The 20,228-nt window shown below is 42.9% G+C and overlaps 1 protein-coding gene across 2 annotated transcripts; it reads right to left on the reverse strand.

Annotated features, from left to right (window-relative positions):
* Positions 1-1,333: 1,333 nt before the first annotated feature.
* On the reverse strand, positions 1,334-14,439 carry SMIM3 (small integral membrane protein 3). Of its 2 annotated transcripts, XM_035105679.2 has the most exons (3): positions 14,095-14,439; positions 13,725-13,780; positions 1,334-3,196 (listed from the first exon to the last, which is right to left on the reverse strand). In XM_035105679.2, exon 3 carries the CDS (start codon positions 3,177-3,179, stop codon positions 2,994-2,996), a length of 186 nt encoding a protein of 61 aa, XP_034961570.1. In that variant the 5' UTR covers positions 3,180-3,196; positions 13,725-13,780; positions 14,095-14,439; the 3' UTR covers positions 1,334-2,993. The 2 variants fall into 2 exon arrangements, with proteins under 2 accessions (XP_034961570.1, XP_034961569.1); XM_035105678.2 differs by lacking the exon at positions 13,725-13,780 and having other exon boundaries at positions 14,095-14,437.
* Positions 14,440-20,228: the final 5,789 nt, after the last annotated feature.

Genomic DNA, 20,228 nt, shown 5'->3' on the forward strand with positions numbered 1-20,228 from the left:
GGATGTAAGCCAAGAAAACAATTTCTCTGACTCTGATTTATGTCATTTTCTTCCCAGGCCGCAATCTGACTCATTTCATTACCTAAGAAAGCCCTCGTGTGTTTGGCTTTCGTCAAGGTCGAACCTCAAACCTTAAGAGAAAATTCAGCAAAATGTGCATATGACAATGGCGTGAGCCATGGTTGATATAAGAGTACAGTAAATTCACATCCTGTCCCAACCCTCAACAGAAAGAAAATAGGTTGTGTGTCTCAAACATCACATGGCCAGTGGGATTTTTAAAAACCTTTGTTCTAAGCACCCTGAGCTACTCTTTTTGCTATTTCTGGACACAAAGAATGTGTGTGGTAAAGGCAGATATTAACTGTAAGCTCCCAATCCTAGTCATCTAAAAATTAGAGATGAATTTTCACCTGTTTATGTTCTTTCCTCTCTTTCACTGCAAATTGCATTGCTATTTCTATTTCAGTGTCCATGTTTTGCTTTGTTGAAAGTGGTGTAGATTTATTTCTAATTGAAATTCTAAAGGGGAGAGAGAGAGAGATGAGCTTTCCTGTGTCTCAGGAGGAAAAATGAGGAATTGCAGCGCATGGCGTAGGGCAGCAATAGCCAAGGTGATGCCCACCAGATTTTGTGGACTCAGCTCTCATCGTCCCTGATCATTAGCCATGCTGGCTGAAGCTGATGGGCCCAAAACGTCTGAGGGGTTTAATGTTGGCTACCCCAGAGGCAGGGAATAGGAAGAACATGAAAATGAGCAACACCAATTTTCTATTTGAGACAGTCAATAATAACCATACATAAGATGCAAGGATACTCAGCCAGATTGCACTATGAGATTGGTGACACTCACAAGTGCTCATATAGGAACGATCAGGAGTCATTGCAGAAATGAGACTAGTATAGAAAGTCCAAGAATAAAAGCAGGCAGTTAATTCAACAATGCCTGATATTGAGATGATAGTTGTGCACAAAACAACCTAAAAGACAGTCTAACCCCTTATATACCGGATCGAACACTGTGCTCTGCAGGAGAGGGTCTCTCCTGCATATTAGCAGAAGATTCATTCAACCGAAATAGAAACCAGACCTTCAGTGTGGGGGCAACCGAGTCAGATGGGCAGGGTACAAATAAAACAACAACAACAACAATTATTATTATTATTTCCCTCCCATTACACATCAGAGAGGTGCTATCTCCATTGTCTGTTGGGTCCTACGAAAGACTTTATTTAAAAAAATATGGAATTGTTTTTAACTGTTGATGTTTCTACAGTACTGCGAAATCATTTTGAGATGTTTCATGATAAGCTTGTTCACAAATGCAATAAAATAAAATAACAAATGTTTATTACATGGGTTTGCCACAATATCACAGTTTCAGCAGGGGTTTCCTGCTGATACATTTAATGGAAATGCATCCACTTTTATGTACAATACATAAACAAATTTTACTTAAACCTTTGAAACCATTTTTCACAGGGTGGAGTGTTTCTTTCCATAAAAACAGATTTATAAGTAGATCATCTCCAGCTCTGAACCATGAACGGACAACATCTCCTAACACCTGGCCTGGCAGGATGTTTTCAGCATCACTTGTAGCTGAGCGAAAGGGAGAGGTCTGGTCAATCTTGAGTCTTCCTTCAACATCACATAGCAGCAAGAATAGCTGCTGAACCTTTCCCTGGTGTGCAGACAGTGAAGGCCTCTTTGGACTAGGAGCTGCCAGTTCTGCTGTATGAGGGAACAGATGGCTGTCAAGAAAAGACACAGCAGTAGAGGCCAGCAGTAGCCAAGAGAGAAGGGAAATGAATCATGCAGGAACTACAATAAATTGTTGCATGCTCATGCCAATTATATGTTCACTGTTGTCAGGCGGAAATAGACGTCTAGTAACCTCATTAGTAAAAAGAGAACACATTAATGGACAGTTGCCTGAGGGTGCGTGTGAAACAGGGATGGATGGAACAGCCACACTACTTGTATCGCATCATAGCTGCAAAGATTCCCAGTCTTTACAAGTTTATTCCCTAGTTGCCATTCCTTCAGTGCAACTAGGAAAGGCCCTCCCATCCCATTCACAGAACTGCAAGATGCACACAGTTTCACAACCCAGCAGCAAAAGAAAGCCTCCATTTTTTCCCTCCATTTTTTCATCGCCACAAAACTGTTCCCTGACAGTAAATTACTTTATTCAAATCTCATTCTCCCCTCCTCTGTTTTTTTTGTATTAGATTTTATTAGGTTCCTTAAAAATAGATGTTCAATGATGAGTATATCATTTTGTAACTGTATACCACAAATACGATTACTTCGCTTATCTACCTACATCTCATTTCTCCCTCTCCCCCCCCCCAAAAAAAAATCCCTTTTCGGCTGCTGTTGTTTGGATTAGAGGGATCTTGAAGGGAAGAGAGAATGACCAACATGCCAGCTGGAAGCAATCAAAGCTTATATGTCTATGTCTCAATTTGGAGGGGATAGATAAAACAAGTTGTGTTTCCACATCTGGAATCTACATGGAAGGGATTTTTTTGGGTTACATTTCATTATTCCTTTCTGACATCTGTTTTTGCCAATTCCTTAGTCTTTTGGAACAGCTTGCCCAGTAAACACGAAGAACCATTTTTCAAATAAAAGGGCACACCAAAAATCCAAAACAGGAACCATCTGGAATCCTGAACCAGCCAACTTGATTCCATAACTGGGAATAAAGTCCTAGATGTGGAGCATTAGGGACAGAGTTTGTATTGTGCAACCAGGCTTCTGGGGCACTTTTGGTGACATGTGACATCCTTGTCACATGATCATTCCTTGTCACATGATCATAGTCTCTGTGCTGCTGTCATATTGTTGTTGGCATGCCTCCATTGTCACCTCAAAGCTTGGCTTGGTGTCAGAGAAAGCCTGATAAACTCACAGTTTCCCTGTAATCCTTTTTCCTCCCGTGTTTTTCAAAAGCAAAGCCCAACATAGTGACATGGAAGCAAGTTTCACACGGCTCCATTATGTATCGGGTGTGTCCGGATTCTGTAAATGATCACTGCTGTCGCTGGGCACAAGAGCAGGGATGTCATGACAACGATGGTGACGAGGATGATCAGGACAATGACCCACACTTCCAAGATGTGCTTTGGAAGGGGAAGCGGTGTGGCCTCTATGTTTCCCAAAACATCCATGCTCCTCCTGTTCCTCCCTAAAGCAAAGAAGAAAAAGAAAAGTATCAATAAAACAGAACACAAAGCAAATGCAATCCTCACAGGTGACAAGCACATAACCTTTCTGTACCTCCAGAGTTGAAATAAAAGAGCTTGGATAGACTGCTTTAAAATGATGTAAGGTAGAACACTTATCTGCACTTCATTGGGTCCAGAAGAAGACATGCAGGACACTCCTATCTATACATATTGTTATGAGTTTGTGGGTGCCAGACACCCCTAATCCCTAGATCTAGTAAGTGTTAGAATTTAATCAAAGCTTGGGGTGTTAAGTTGGGTGCCAGACCCCTCTAATCCCCAGGTCCAGCAAGTGTTAAAATCTAATCAGAGCTAATTAAGCTAGGATAGCTTCCTGTGTTGAAGTGATCACCTGGGTGATGGACCATTAAGAGAACAAAGAATCAAAGGATTCCTCAACAGATAAAACCAGAGTTTACAGCAGAGAGGTTAGGAAGAATAATGTGGCAGAGTAGCAAAGCAGCAAGCTGGAAAGCCAGAGAGGCACAGCAATGGTTGATCTCTCCCATAGCTTCAGCTATGGGAGAAACAAGACCCTTTTGAGGTGTTAATGCTCCATCATAGGCTCAGGTTGTATATATGTGTAAATAAACCATATACAGTATCATAAAGGCTCCACAGCTTCTACTGTGTCCCATTTCCAAAAGGTAAGTACCTGCAACTCCTGGAATCTCATACTGCTCAGAGATTGGGATAGCATGCAACAATACTTATTCAAGCCCCACTTCATGCAGTGAGGCTTTCTGGCACATAAATAGGCATATGATTGCAGACTTAAGGACGTAAAGATTTGGTCTGTGCAAACACTGCCGTGTGGGATCAGATGGGATGGGTCACTTCTATGCCTGCCTGCCTGCCTGCCATCCAGGCACTACATAGAAATAGATACGAAATAAATAAAAAATCCTTCCAGTAGGACCTTAGAGACCAACTAAGTTTATCATTGGTCTGAGCTTTCGTGTGCTCAGAAGTGTGTATCTGAAGTGTATCTGAAGAAGTGTGCATGCACACAAAAGCTCATACCAATGATAAACTTAGTTGGTCTCTAAGGTGCTACTGGAAGGAATTTTTATTTGTTTCGACTACACCAGACCAACATGGCTACCTACCTGTAAATAGAAATAGATGTCATTTAATGTTATTTCATGCGTGTGGCTTTCTCAGCTAGTTTGCTGTAGTGACTAGTATATTGTACACAGAGGGAGGAATTCAATGTTGTACTATGTTGAATGTTCAGTCAGTGCAAGCATTTCAGCTTCCTAGACAGAACAGTCCCACCTACCCATCCACCTTCTTCCATGTGCTGTTCTGGGGATTCTCCTGACTGCCACCAGGAGAACTAGAGGAAACCCCATTGTGCAAATGAAAGCCATTGCACAGGCTTCTGTCAAAGGGATTCATTAGCCGAATCCCACCCAGATACAGTATAGGACTTCTAAGTCTGAATTCCTACTCAGTGGAAAGAGGGTCTGGAGTGGGTCATGAAGCTAGAGCATAATTTAGCGCATGTGCTAAATTAACAATTGATCCAATTGCGCATCAAAGAATACAATGAATGTTATTTATTTCAGAGGACTGCATTTCCACAAAATGTCACAGAAACAAAAGGAGGGCTTTGTTGCAAAACACTGCTGTGCAACACCGCCACATGCTCATAACATCAAAATGTGAAACTGTGCGTGGTGGCACAGAAGGGAGGCAGTTCTCAAGGTCAGTGTGGGCTGCTGTTCATACTTCTTAAGCCGCATGGTGACAAAATGTTCTGTTTAATAAGGTATCTTGAGGAGGGAAGGGAGCTGTAAAAGGAAAACCATGTACTCTGATACCCTCCAATAAAAAGGCATCGTAAAATGCTGGCTCTTCATTAGCATTCATTACATGTCATTATTTTAATTGCACCACTATTGTATAATCTGATGAAAAAAATTCACAACTCTGCTATTCTGCCCCTCAGTGAGATAGAAACATGTTAACTTAATGCAGGAGAGTCAAAGTTGAATTAGCCTGGAAGGGTGCCAGATACCGATTATTTTAAAACAAGGATGAGGAACATCAGATCTACAGGCCAAATGTGGCCCTCTAGAGCTCTCTACCTGGCCTAAGGATTGTACCCATTAAAAACCCTGGAAGCGCTGCAGAATATCAGCGTATAAATCTTCTCAAGCAACATCAGAGATTCTCTGCAAACTGGCAGGCCTTCTGTATGCTCAAGAAATGATATACAGCACATCATTTATGCCACCATCTAAATGTGAAAATGTGCCTTAAAAATGGAACAGTGGGAGCAGGGGAGGGAGAAGAATTGTTCAGCTGCATGTGAGCTACCTAATTGCTATGTTGTCCTCCTCTATGGGGGGGGGGGGGGTCCGCCCCCTGGTTCTTTGTCTCCTTCTACAAGTTCCTACCAACACCAATGGATGACTTAAAGATTAGATAGATTAGATAGATATGCACAATGTATGTGTGTGTGTAATAAATTCTGTAATGAGTCAGCTCAAAAGCAAGCAATTTGGCTCCCGTCCAATCAATTCTAAGTAGCCAGAGTCTCTCCTCTCTCAACAGCATATTGCCACAGTAGGATATGCTTTACTTGATTAGGCTGCAGTCATAGAGGCACTGAGCATCTGCAATGAACCATTCTGATCCCTTTGCTGTACAACTTCAGGCAAGCTGACACCTGTTTGATTTTTTTTAATCTAGCAGGGATGATTCAAGAAGAAGCAATTGCCCTCCAAAAATATTCCCCACCACCTTTTTTGGTAACTGCACAGAAGTGTGTATGCACCTGCAAGAAAAGGAAGGTGGGGAAACATAACCATAGGGCAGAGGTTGCCAGTGTGGCAGAGGATTTCCCTGATGCCCACAGGGTCCCCATTTCTGGGTTCAAAGGATCAGTGCAAGGCCCTTTCCCTCTCCAAACGCAAGCATCTAAAGTTCTCAGCCCCTCAGCCAAAAAGAGTTATAGCCCTGAATTCCATCACCTTAACCTCAACATCAAGACAGGAGTGCCTGGCGTGCTATGGTCCATGGGGTCACGAAGAGTCGGACACGACTAAACGACTAAACAACAACAACAACAACAACCTCAACATACAGACCAGTACCTGCACAGTACTATCTACCTTAATGAGAAACATTGGACATCCCAGGCTAATAAACTGCTGCAGTTCTCTCCCTCTCCTCTCTTGGACAAATTCAACTGGCGTCCCATGAACTGCCAAAGTGTGTCTATGTATGAAGCAAGGCTGGCCCAAGACATTTGGCTGCCTAAGGCAAAGGAGAAATGATGCACACCCATTCATACGCCTCCTGCTTTGGGACTAGCAAAGGGGCACTGCCCTGCCCCTGAGGGAGGTCAGCAGGATAGATATAAATGTGGGTGGCAAAGTGGTGTGGCACACAGCTCTCTTCTCGAAGAGTTGAGAGGCACCACTGGCTCCCAGCATATGCTGCCTAAGACCTTACTGTGCCAAATGGCAGAACCGGCTCTGGTAGGAAGCTTGCAGCCTCTAAGCCCATGGGACCCCGCCTCTCATCTGTCCAGTCTCCAGGGAAGATTTTGCTTGGGCAAATAAAATTAGCGATGGGGTAAAAAACCCTTGCCAAATCTCCAGTCACACGGACTGCCTCTGTGTATATTTTAACTACAGTAGGCGTTGATGCAGATTTCGTGTCTGATTCAGCAGCCTCGAGGCATCTCACCTGTGCTTAATCATGGTTTCCTGAGTCACGAAATCAGTTTCTTTACACGAATGAAGCAACTGATGACACCAAACAGTGCGCAAACCCCTGCCAGCTGGATACATTGCTGTTTCCCACCCTGATCTTTTGATCCTGTTAACATTTCTTTATTTATTTTCTTATTTGCTTGCTTGCTTGCCTCTCCAGCCAACATCAGCCTACAAAGCAAACCAATCCATTCTTTCTCAACAAGAGGCTCAACACCTGATTCTGTCAATGGGTCGAATCCGGACTAAGGCTGTGTACACATTATCAGCTCAAAGCACAGCTACATCATTCTGTTTCTCAATTCAGATCAAAAGTGCTTTGGGGAAAACACAGCTCTTTATTCCAGTTGCTATCTGTGATGGATATGAATTGTTCTTACATGTGTGTGGTTGTTGTTTTAAAATAGTTTTTATTTTATTTTATTATATATGTGTTTGTGTGCTCACATGCGCAATTTTTTTTTAGTACCCCAGGAAGTCGAGGGAATAACTCTGCAAATTGTAGCTCTGTGAGGGAAACAGGGAATCTTCTAACAATGCTGACACTTTTAACAAGCTACATTTTCCAGGATTCTGTAGAGGAAGCCATGGCTGCTTTAACTATATAGTGCAGAAGGGACCTTGGTTTTAAGAAGTTACTCCTAATGTTTTAGCCAAAATCTGCTTCCCTGCCAATTCCATCCACTGGGTCTAGTCTTGGTTCTGTAGATCTCTTAGTTGCAGCCTAAAAGGACACTCCATTGACTAAAGATGTCAATAAACTGGACAATAAAATGTTAACCAAAAATCATGGTTCAAAATTTAGGAAAGATAACCACAGTGACTGTCAGGAACATAATTCATGAGCAGGACTGGTTGGGAGTGCTAGTTTAATTTGGGATTCAAGTTTCACCGCAATGCTGTTTTGTGGGTTTCCATGTCAGAGTCTTACGTGGAATAAGACTCTCCTATGTCATAGGCAGGCTGAGGCGTGTTTAAGTGGAAGAATTTGCTGGCAAGCTTCTGCTGAAATGGAAGGCCTTCCTTCTACGAGTGTGTGTGTGTGAGGCAGAGCCTACGCACAGCACAGGAAAATGTGTGCTCCGTGCTCCGTTTACAGAGAAGTGCATTAGCGCTGTCGTTATTTGGAATGAACTTCCTGGCAAGCAGTAATCTAAGCTGTTGATTTGCTCCAAGTGAAACTCAGTTATTTCCTACATTGACAAGTGTTTTGTGGCTCTAGGCTCTGATCCCTGGGTGCTTCCTCGTGTCGTGAGCAGCGCAGTCTCAGTAATCTTATTAGTTTAACTTGGATTTCATGTCACACACAAAACTAAACTGGGATGCTGGAAGACTTGAGATTTAAAGCCGGCGAGTCCCATTAATTCAATACAAAAGCAATCGACTTCCAACACAGCTTTCTGACAGCCAACATGGTACCATGAGTGGAACAGGGAAGAGGAACACCTGGTTCTCCATATGTTGTTACACTAAAGCTCCCACCAACCTTTGGAGCAGCGTGTTGGGCATGGATCCAGGAGACCTGGGTACCAAGCCCTGCTTAGCCATTAAGTTCACAGGAGCAGTCCCTGTTTCTCAGTTGAACTTCCTCTTATGCTTGTTGTCATGGAAATGAGACAGTGCCACACATCATTCGTATGAGTTGTAGGAGGTTCAAAGTCAAGGACTACACCCCTCTCTCTCCCTTTCCATTCCTATGAGGGGGTCCATGTGGGGCCCAGAGGCATTTCTAGGAAATGTGAGGGAAGAAGGTAGACTTGCTAGGTGCCTGCACATTGCTTTTCAGCCAGCACTGTACAAATTAAACAAAACAGAAAACTGGAAGAGGCAGCTGGCCAAGGGGCTGTCTGCGGGCATCGTGCCACCATGTAAGGGACCTAGGTTTCAGTATAATCCTTGCTTGCTTACTTACTTGCCTCTCTTAGGCAAGTCATTCCCTCTCACTTTAACCTACCTCAAAGGGTTGTTGTGAGCCCCCAGTGCTGGGCTGATTTGAGTGACAGGGTGTGATACAAATGTCATACGAAGAAAAAGCTTACGCAACCGTGCAACTTGTTATGCGGTGACCATGGGATTGTGTACAATGCACAAGCGCCTCCAACCGAGCAGCCTGACATCATCTTGGCTGTGCCATTTTTGTAATTTATCCCCAGAGTTTGGTGACGCTCGTTGCCACTTTGACATCAGCAAGAACAGGTTAAGCTGGAGTCACTGTGCCAATTCTCTGAAGTGCTCCAGATCAGAAAGATAACATGACGTCAAAACCTGTGGAGATTCAAAGGCCAGGCTACACCCATCTTAATGCCTTCAAGGGATTACTTGTTAAAACACAGGCTGTTTGTAAGAAACCCACAAACCTATTTATTACTATCACGCAGCACAGGGGGCTCCACATTTAAACCAGCTTGCCGACAGACAAAAGAGAGGGGAGGGAAAACCCAGCAGGCACTGTGCTCTGAATCACCGGTGTTTAATGAAGAGAGAGAGAGAGTTTGGTGGCGCTTGGAGAAGATTCAAGAGCAAGTTACTCAACTTTTAAGAGATTCTTCATTGCCGGTTTTAATGGTCATTCTTGCTGAGCTGAGGATTTATGGAAACCATTTCTCCCTCAAATTGTGAATGCATCCTGCTGGGTGTTCAAATACAAAGACTATAAACACGGAACAGTCTCCCTCGGGAGGTGGTGGACTCTCCTTCCTTGGACGTTTCTAAGCAGAGGTTGGATGGCCATCTGTCATGGATGCTTTAGCTGAGATTCCTGCATTGCAAGGACTTGGACTAGATGACCCTTGGGGTACCTTCCAACTCTATGATTCTATGAGCCCGTTGCTCTTGTTACTACTTTCTGCAGGTCCTGCCCGGTTTACCTGGCCACCCTACTTCTGGGGTAAATTCATCTAAATCTGTGTCTACCCTAACATTATAGCCCTCCCAGCCAGAAGTGACTGTCAGGAGTATGGGCAGGAGTCAGGCTCTGGGGCCTGTAGTGCTTTGCAGGACTGGGGCCTGCCTCAGCTTGTGCTGGAGAAGCAAGGAGTGGCCACTCAGGTGAAGACCTCAGCTTGTGCTGGAGAAGCAAGGAGTGGCCACTCAGGTGAGGCCACTTGATACCTCACTGCACCTGGTGGCAGGAGCTGGGAGGCATAAAAGCTCAGCATTTCCCTTCAGCTCTTTGCCACAGCAACGCTATCCCTGCCTGGTTGCATCTGGCTTCTTGCTTCTTGCTCCTGGGACCCTTGCCGACGCCTTGATTCTCGACCCTTGGACCTCTGTCTTGCCGATGCCTTGATCCTCGACCCTTGGACCTCTGCCTTGCCGATGCCTTGATCCTCGACCCTTGGACCTTTTGCCTTGCCGACGCCTTGCTCCTTGACTCCCAGACCTAGCTTCTATACCTGAATTTCTAACACTGTTCCCTACCACTAGTGTAGTATCAGGGAGCTTATCAAAAATATAGATGTTTCCAATTAATAACCCGACACTGCCAAAAATAATGGGGGGAATGGCATCCCTGTCATGTAGTTCCTTAGAAACGCAACATAATTGACAAAAACTCTGTCCTATGTAAGCTACTACACAATACTTAAATGTTAATTGTTTGTTTATTTAATAAGTATCTTTCTTGGATAGAAACTGCCTGCCTGCAGAAAACTACTACTATCTATTTCAAATTCAACAGGAGTGGAAGATGTGTTATTAAAGCCCATAGCTTGCTTGACTGGTTAAGGGTCAGTCCTAATTTGACTGAAAAATCTCTTGCTTTCCGAAGAAAGTGGAAACAAATCAGAAGGGAGAAGTCTAATCAAAGCAGAGGCATGAAAATCAGGCAGCATCTTATCTGAGAGCAGAGGAAGCCAGTCTCTGATTATTTTGGTGGCCAAGTATAAAAATAAAAATAAAAATGGTGCTCTTAGCACGCCACAAAATAATACTAAAAAACTAAATGGGCATACAGTATCCTAATAATGCTGTGCCAAATCTGCTGCCTGAAGCTGCCTCTTAATGGGAGGCCCCTTTTCAGAAACATTATCAGTCCTTCTTTGAAGGTTCAGCTTTTATTTTTAAAAATATTCTGGCCCTTTTTAAGACTTCAGCTATAAGGAGGGGGTGGGGAAGGCTTCAGGCAGCATCCTACCCAATTGCTCATTAAGAAGCAATGCAATTAAATCCCTTCCAACATAGACAGATACCTGTATTTATGATCTTGAAGTTCTGTAAGTGATTCCGCACCCCCACCCTTACCACAAGGTTTCTGGCTAGGTGCCTGAAGTAGAGCAGAGAGAGAGAAAAAGAGAGAGAAAGTAAAGGGGCCCCATCACTTTATATGACGAACATATTATTATTATTTATTGAATTTATATACCACCCTATACCTGCAAGGCAGAATAAAATCAAAATATACAACCACTGGGGACATGAAGAACCCAGGAAAGCAGGCAGCTTTCAAATCATCAGTGAGGGAGGAGGGAGGAGCAATTCCCATTTGTGAATTAGAGACGGAAGGCTCCAGGCCAGAAAATCTGCATTTATGTCACTTTCACTTGTCTGCCTTCACTTGGAATTCCTTAAGCCCCAGAATTCCAAAGCAAGGGATGCCTGCTTTGGGCTCACCTGCCTCCCCATCTCCACTGCCTCCTGCCATCCCTGTGAGTGAGACCCATCCAAATATGCACCTATTTTACATTCTGCACTTTAGCGGCGTGTGGTAGAATTGTTTTATAGTATTATAGCATGGGCACTTCAGGAAGTTTGTGTTTATTGTCTCTAGCTTTTTCCTTGTTAACTGATTTTAGCTGTTGTTTTTTTTATGCTGCTGTAAGCCACTTTGACAATTAAAAACAAAACAAAACCTAAATGCAATAAATAGTAATAATATTACATGTAACGGCCTAAAAGCATGCAGTTGATTTCTGGGTTTTACTTGGGAACCAGACATGTAACTCCCCCCTACACATTTGTAGGATTTGACATGTGCCCATTCACATCCAGACAGGCCATTTCAGCATGGATGGCTAGAGATGGAGGGAGAATCATGCCTTGTGGTGGGCAGCTTGTTCAGGTATTGTCTAAACCAGCCAAATGTCCCTCAAAAGCAGCACAAGAGAAACAGCGGAATAGCCAATGGTAAGTCAGTGCCCAAACACTACTGATCAAAATACAAATGGTACAACAGTTAAGGGTGCAGACATCTAAATGATGGCAAATTGGCACAGTGCATGTGAAAGTTACCAAGTAATTTTGAACACCATGGAATTTGTTAGTATTGCTGGTAATTTACAATGTCCTTTACCATCTTTATTTCATGCCTGCCCTTAAAGTCACAACAATCCTGTGAGCTGAATTGCTGTTATTTCCATTTCACAGATAGGTAAGAGAAGCTGAAAAATAAAGGACTTGTCCAGATTCATAAAGACAATCCAAGAACGAAAAATGAGTTGAACAATAGTACAAATCCAACATCCTGTGTTGTACCAGACCTGATCTTTTCCAAATGCCTGAACTAAGAGAGATTTTAAAAAATATATCTAAAGCATCCCTATCCAGCCTTTCCTTTAAAACTTCAAAGGGTTACTTGGAAAACATTGCAGATAGGAAGCTTCCCCTAAGCTTTTGTTCATGCCAGAAGCTATAAACGGAAACAGGGGAGGAAGAAAACAAAATAAAGACACAGCACATCTGTGGTTAGTATGGTTATGAAATACATACAAGCAACATGAAACTTCCAACCTTATATTTGACTTCCTTTGCATTTAGGTACGTCTGTCACAGTTAAATGGACTAGAGTAGAACAAAAAGTGAATGTGTTTATTTCTTTGAACCAAAAGGTGAACCTAGTGACATGCCTTGCAATTGTCAATTTGTGATCAGCTGCATAGAGAAGACTGCAAACGCACTAACCAGAAATGGGTTGAAAACCAAGAGAAAGTGAAAAATGAAAATAATAGAATATCATCTGAAACTATCACATATCCATATGGGAGGTCATATACATTCTGTAGCCTGAGAGCCACTCCCTATTCTTTTTCAAGCACCGATAAAGGCAATTAGATGTGCCAATGAATTCCAGCTCACTGCAATTTCTTTGGATAAGTACTGAATTAGCGTCATTTCGCTACTGGGAATGGAGACGGTTACACAACACTGTGTGGGTAACAAAATGTATGATGTACATAGGCCATCACAGGTGATTAATGTAAGCATCACCGTTATAGGTACTGGCTTCCCTCTGCATATGCATGATGTTGATTAACTATGTCTAGTCATCGCATGTGCCCAACTGTATGGGTTTTCCCCATATTTTGCTATAGGGAAATGAAGGAAAACAATTGCCTTTTGGAAGCAGTCTGGAGATAAGGATCCAACAACAGAACTACTGCCAAAAACCAGGATAGGAACAGCAAACCGCACAACATTTTTACATCTTGGTTTCCTCTCGTTGTTTTTGTTAGTGATAGCTTTACAACAGTTGCTATAAAAATGATAGGCACATTGATACATGCAATGCACATTTAAAGATCTCATATTTATATTATAAACCACAGGGGGAAAGCTAACTATAAAACGAACAGCAGTAAAACAGCACAGGCATATCTAAAAGAGCAGTATATACAGATATATAAATGTGTGTGCGTGTGTCAAAGGTTTAGCTTAAGCGATGCTCACCAGAATAAAATACCGTAGTCATAAGAGAAGGTTTGCTACCACCTCAAATGCCCCAATGTAGAAGGAAACTCACAAATGGGTCTTGCAGGGTACTTACCTTATCTTGCAGGGCAAGATCACTCACTTTCCTTGGAAAAAAAATCCAATGACTTTCTGAAATGAAGATCAAAGATGGCATGGATAGAGCCCTTTCTTATTGACCAGCTACTTGTGGATTTTCCCTTGGGACTTAAAACTATTACTGATCTCCAAGGCAAACAAGCAAGCAAACAAAAATCGGAGCAATGCTAAATGCAAACGGGAAACGAAGTGAAGCGAAACTACTGACATGAAGAAGGTGTAGTAGGAGGAATACGAAAGCGCACGAAAAAGCAAACAAGCAAGCAAAAGAAATCGTGGCACTCGCCTCTCTCGAGCCGTAAAAATTCACAGACAAGTCGCTGCTCATCGCTACAAAGAGGACTTACAGGGGTTTCTTATGTTGCTCTTGAGTCTCCGGGCTGCTTCCAAACCTGCTTGGAGTGTCGCCTGCTCGGCTTGCTAGCGTCTGGTCCAAAAGAGCGCAAAATCCGCGGGCCGCCGAATAACTGGACGAAGAAATGTGGGGAGTAAGTTCACACACACCCGGCAGGTGTGATCCTCTTTCTCCGAGCCCGGCGGACAACTTCCACCCCAAAGACCGTGCTCTGGCCAACGGGATGCCGCCTCCCACGCCCGGGAAAGGGAATTCGAACAAAAGCGAAAGTTTCCCTCTCGCTTGCTACGCGCGCTGGAACTCCGCGCTCGCCTCGTTTGCGCTGGGAAGGTCAGGCTTCGGCGAGGCAGCAGCGCAGCTACGCCCCGCCCCCGCGACATGAAAGGCGAGCGGGCCACCTAGTGGCCACAGGCGAAGTGCAAAACCTAAGTTTGATTTGATAGGTTTGATTGATACAGTATACATTACCAGTATCCAGTTGTATACCTTCTTCTCATCCGAAATAGCATGATGAGAAGATATTTGATTATAAAGTAGCTTGTCAAAGAAAAAAGAAAAACAAACCAAAATGGCTGTATAACAATGAAGTTATTATTTATGATGGATATATGATGGATGATTATCATGTATATCATGTATGAGATAATATATATATATGTTAATCAGTGCTTTTTTATAAGGGGGCGCAGGGGTACGCATACCCCTAAACATTTTGTGAATCTTTGTACTTTTGTCTATTTACTGTATTTATTTCCCCCTGATTTGAACTATAAAGTGGTGATTTTTTTGAGTCAAAATGAGAGTACCCCTAAACATTTTTTTAAAGGGAAAAAAGCACTGATGTTAATTTTAAAAGATTTCTGGGTCTGGAGTAGCCCCTAGAGCCAATGGACTCGTGCACTCGTGGCCACAGTGATATATGAGCTGCTTTACACAATAGAAAAACTCTGACATATGCAGACAAGCAAAATAAAAATATTCCTTCAGTAGCACCTTAAAGACCAACTAAGTTTTTATTTTGGTTTGAGCTTTCGTGTGCATGCACACTTCACGAAAGCTCATACCAAAATAAAAACTTAGTTGGTCTTTAAGGTGCTACTGAAGGAATATTTTTATTTTGCTTCGACTCAGACCAACACGGCTACCTACCTGTAACTAGAAATATGCAGACAAGTTTATTTTTTACACATGTAGACCTGGTGAAAACCCACCATCATAGTAAAGAGCCTGGTGGAAACATGCTGTAATGTGAGTTTTCTTAAGGAATAGCTTTCTTCATTGGATCCATTTCTCTAAACTTCCTGTTGCATGGAACATGCACATTTCCCACAATTTTACTTAGCATCGCTGAGTACATGTGGTTTTCCTACGTGGAAGTAAAATGCACCCTTGTAGATAAGCATCTGCATAAAATGTGGCCCCAGAATGTGAACATATGCAAGGCTTCACTCGAGGTTCAGCACTGGAATCGTTAATGTCAGGACTTTGCCCTGCAGTGCATGAAAGAATAATAAAAAAGGAAATTGCAGCTTGCTTTTAGTTTTCTGAAATCAACAGCTGGTTGTTGTTGTTTTTTATGTTCTCTCTTCACTGTCAGAGTTATGAAAATACATGTGCCGGATGAAGTAATGTGACTATGAATGGAAGTCATATTTTCCTGGAAGCTCGCTATGGTGTCTGTTTCTGAGAGCTGAGTGGTGCACTCACAATACTATACGGAGACTCTTATATTGGCAATGATGACTAAGACTCTATTCAAAACAGACAATTGTGCAGTGGGATTGACTGAATACTGTAGTTAGCAAGCCCGTACTTGGCAGCAGCACTCAGTCTAGGGAAGGGAAATTAAATATAATGCAATTCGCAAACCTCACTTTCAGACATACACATCCCATTTCAGCTAAATTGCACACGCACACAGTTTGTGGCCTTCTAACACATCCCTAGGGTTACCATTGCAAAAAGTCGTTATGGACCCCACCCCACACAATGATCTGGGCACTGCTTGAGAGCCAGTGTCTATATATCTGCCTTGCCAGAAGCTCACCCACTCTTCCATGAGGAATTAAACTGTTAACTTGTTGCACCTCAAGGCTCCTGAATGGGAAATCTGGGTGCACCTTGGTTCACCTCTGCTAACATCCTGAAGCATTTCAGGGCACTGTGTCAATTTCACAGGCAAAGATCAATACATGCTCAGCTATGTCCTGTGCTGGGGACCTTCAGCAGGTGAAGCTCCATGAAGTCCATGCTGTTAATCCCCAGGGAAGGTAGCACATAAGAGAAGTTATTTGCCTTCTACAGCCAGGGCATGTTCAAAGGTTAGAACTATCTTTTCTTCTGGATTTAAATTGACTGCAATGCTCTGTTTTTAACATATATGTATATTTTGTTACATTTTGATACTATATAATCCTATTGCTCTGTATTCTGCATGTGCTGGCAGCTAACAATTCATTGGGCTATTCTGTTGTGGGTTTAATCCTAGTGGAAAAGGTGGAACATTTAGTTGCCCAGCTAACCTGATCTTCCAGAAGGTGCGATGGTACAGACAGGGATAAGAACTTCCTTATGTGCTCCAGTGTACATCACACCCTTTCAGAAGGAGTGTTCTTTGTCTTTATAATTGTCTTATTTCAACCATAGAGTACATTTAAAATATCTTCTTCTATGCCTTCTTGTGGCTAAGGGAAGGACCCCACAATTTAGGTCTTGTCTAGTGTAGACATCATCCCTCTTTAGAACATAGCTTAAATATGATGGCCATTGAAAAAAGAAGAGAGCCATCACAAGCTCAAGTGATGCTCAAAACAATGAAGATCTACTTAGATTGCTGACAACAACAACAACAACAACAACAACAACAACAACAATTTTATTTATGCCCTGCCCATCTGGGTGGCTTACAGCATATCTAAAAACATAATAAAAGCAATAAACCTTAAAAACTTCCCTAAACAGGGCTGTCTTCTAAAAATCAGATAGTTGCTTATTTCCTTGGCACCTGAAGGGAGGGCATTCCACAGGGAGGGCGCTACTAACCGAACTCAGGAAAGCCATTTGGTCATTCTGCTTCCTTCTAAGAAACCGGGTCATATGAAACCTGCTAGAAGCACATCAAGGGACCCACTAAAGCTACAAAAACAACCAGGAAAGAAACTTGTTTAAATCAATTGCTTGTCCCTGAGAGGAAATGATGAGTCGAATTGAGCTTGCAGGGTATGTGGAATTTCTATAGAGGTGAGCATGAGCGTGTATTTGGTTGGGATTTGAAAGAAGATGAGGAAACTCCACACCAAAGTTACTCAAGAAGGAAAAGTAAAATGCCAAGCCCTTTATTAAGATCTCCCTGTGATGTGAAATGTTTGTTTTACTGAAAAGTCATAGTAAGGCATTTCTCAGGATGCCAAAAGAATAGCCCAGCCGTGGGAAACTGGATTTCCTCCATATGGAATATTACAGAACAATAGAAAGTTTCTCTTGGAATATTCCACTGTTGCATGGTGTTAAAAGGCCAAGGAAATATGTCTATTCTTGGCTGACTCTATTTATTTATGTTTTAAGCAAGTAATAGAAACAGCTTCAGTTTTCAGTGGCCACATCATACCAATTAGCTAACCTTCCAATATAGGGGCATGAGAGCAGCTTGCAAGTGTATAGTTCATGTCAGGGGGACACCCTACAGAGAGCCACCCCCTGTCACCCTGACAAGCTCCTCACACAGCGTCAGCACGAGCAGCGAGTCAGGAGAAAGGAATGAGGAAGTGAGCGGGGAGAAGAGAGGGCTCTTTCAGGTATCGGAGCCTCAGCACTGCTATGAGAGAGGCCAGGGGAGGAGGAGTCTGGAGAGATGTCGGACACAGGACCGCCAGAAAAGAGACCGTTACCTCCAATGCCCAAATTGAGGCGCACACCCACCCGTAGGGCCAGGGGGAGGCGCTTTGGGGTGCCCAGGCTTTTATGCTGGGCAAGAACCCCGAAGAAGCTATTGCGGGTTCTGACATGGACTAGGCAGTCATGTTTGCTGAGATCTTTGCACTGTAAATAATATGCACAATAAAACTCTGAAAGACAAGATGGAGTGGAGCGTCTTTACTCAAGAGCAGCCGCAAACACCTCTGACAGTTCAGAAATAATGCTAACCCATAGTCTGTTTTAAATATACTTTTTTGGAAAAAAATCAGTTGTCCAACAGATGATCCAACACACCATAACCTTTCCCTCAAAAAATTGGTTTTTCCTCCCCAGCTGTTCTTGGCTTAAGGTTGTAAGCCAGAAACAAACCATGAAATAAATCATAGAAGAGTATAATGCTTTAGAATGGATGCTTTAGCTAAAATTCATGCATGGCAGGGGGTTGGACTAGATGATCGCTAAGGTCCTTTCTAATGCTACGTTTCTATGATTCCAATGTGCCTCTTTTGAAAGGAACCTACTGTACTATACTTACATGGTTCTGATGACACCATGTAAGATGTAGCATTGTTGTTGTTGTTTAGTCGTTTAGTTGTGTCCGACTCTTCGTGACCCCATGGACCAGAGCACGCCAGGCACTCCTGTCTTCCACTGCCTCCTGCAGTTTGGTCAAACTCATGTTCGTAGCTTCGAGAACACTGTCCAACCATCTCATCCTCTGTCATCCCCTTCTCCTAGTGCCCTCAATCTTTCCCAACATCAGGGTCTTTTCCAAGGATTCTTCTCTTCTCATGAGGTGGCCAAAGTATTGGAGCCTCAGCTTCAGGATCTGTCCTTCCAGTGAGCACTCAGAGCTGATTTCCTTAAGAATGGATAGGTTTCCTTCAGAATGGAGAGTCCATTAGACTCTCAAGAGTCTCCTCCAGCACCATAATTCAAAAGCATCAATTTTTCGGCCATCAGCCTTCTTTATGGTCCAGCTCTCACTTCCATACATCACTACTGGGAAAACCATAGCTTTAACTATATGGACTTTAACTATATGTAGGCAAGGTGATGTCTCTGCTTTTTAAGATGCTGTCTAGGTTTGTCATTGCTTTTCTCCCAAGAAGCAGCCATCTTTTAATTTCGTGACTGCTGTCACCATCTGCAGTGATCAAGAAGCCCAAGAAAGTAAAATCTCTCACTGCCTCCATTTCTTCCCCTTCTATTTGGCAGGAGGTGATGGGACCAGTGGCCATGATCTTGGTTTTTTTGATGTTGAGCTTTAGACCATATTTTGCGCTCTCCTCTTTCACCCTCATTAAAAGGTTCTTTAATTCCTCCTCACTTTCTGCCATCAAGGTTGTGTCATCTGCATATCTTAGGTTGTTGATATTTCTCCCAGCAATCTTAATTCCGGCTTGGGATTCATCTAGTCCAGCCTTTCGCATGATGAATTCTGCATATAAGTTAAATAAGCAGGGAGACAATATACAACCTTGTCGTACTCCTTTCCCAATTTTGAACCAATCAGTTGTTCCATATCCAGTTCTAACTGTAGCTTCTTGTCCCACATAGAGATTTCTCAGGAGACAGATGAGGTGATCAAGCACTCCCATTTCTTTAAGAACTTGCCATAGTTTGCCGTGGTCGACACAGTCAAAGGCTTTTGCATAGTCAATGAAGCAGAAGTAGACTTTTTCTGGAACTCTCTAGCTTTCTCCATAATCCAGCGCATGTTTGCTATTTGGTCTCTGGTTCCTCTGCCCCTTCGAAATCCAGCTTGCACTTCTGGGAGTTCTCGGTCCACATATTGCCTAAGCCTGCCTTGTAGAATTTTAAGCATAGCCTTGCTAGCGTGTGAAATGAGCGCAATTGTGTGGTAGTTGGAGCATTCTTTGGCACTGCCCTTCTTGGGAATTGGGATGTAGACTGATCTTCTCCAATCCTCTGGCCATTGCTGAGTTTTCCAAACTTGCTGGCATATTGGGTGTAGCACCTTAACAGCATCATCTTTTAAAATTTTAAATAGTTCAGCTGGAATATCATCACTTCCACTGGCCTTGTTATTAGCAGTGCTTTCTAAGGCCCATTTGACTTCACTCTCCAAGATGTCTGGCTCAAGGTCAGCAACCACACTACCTGGGGTGTACGAGATCTCCATATCTTTCTGGTATAATTCCTCTGTGTATTCTTGCCACCTCTTCTTGATGTCTTCTGCTTCTGTTA

This window comes from Zootoca vivipara, chromosome 2 (assembly GCF_963506605.1).
Source record: "Zootoca vivipara chromosome 2, rZooViv1.1, whole genome shotgun sequence".
NCBI classification, from domain to species: domain Eukaryota; kingdom Metazoa; phylum Chordata; class Lepidosauria; order Squamata; family Lacertidae; genus Zootoca; species Zootoca vivipara.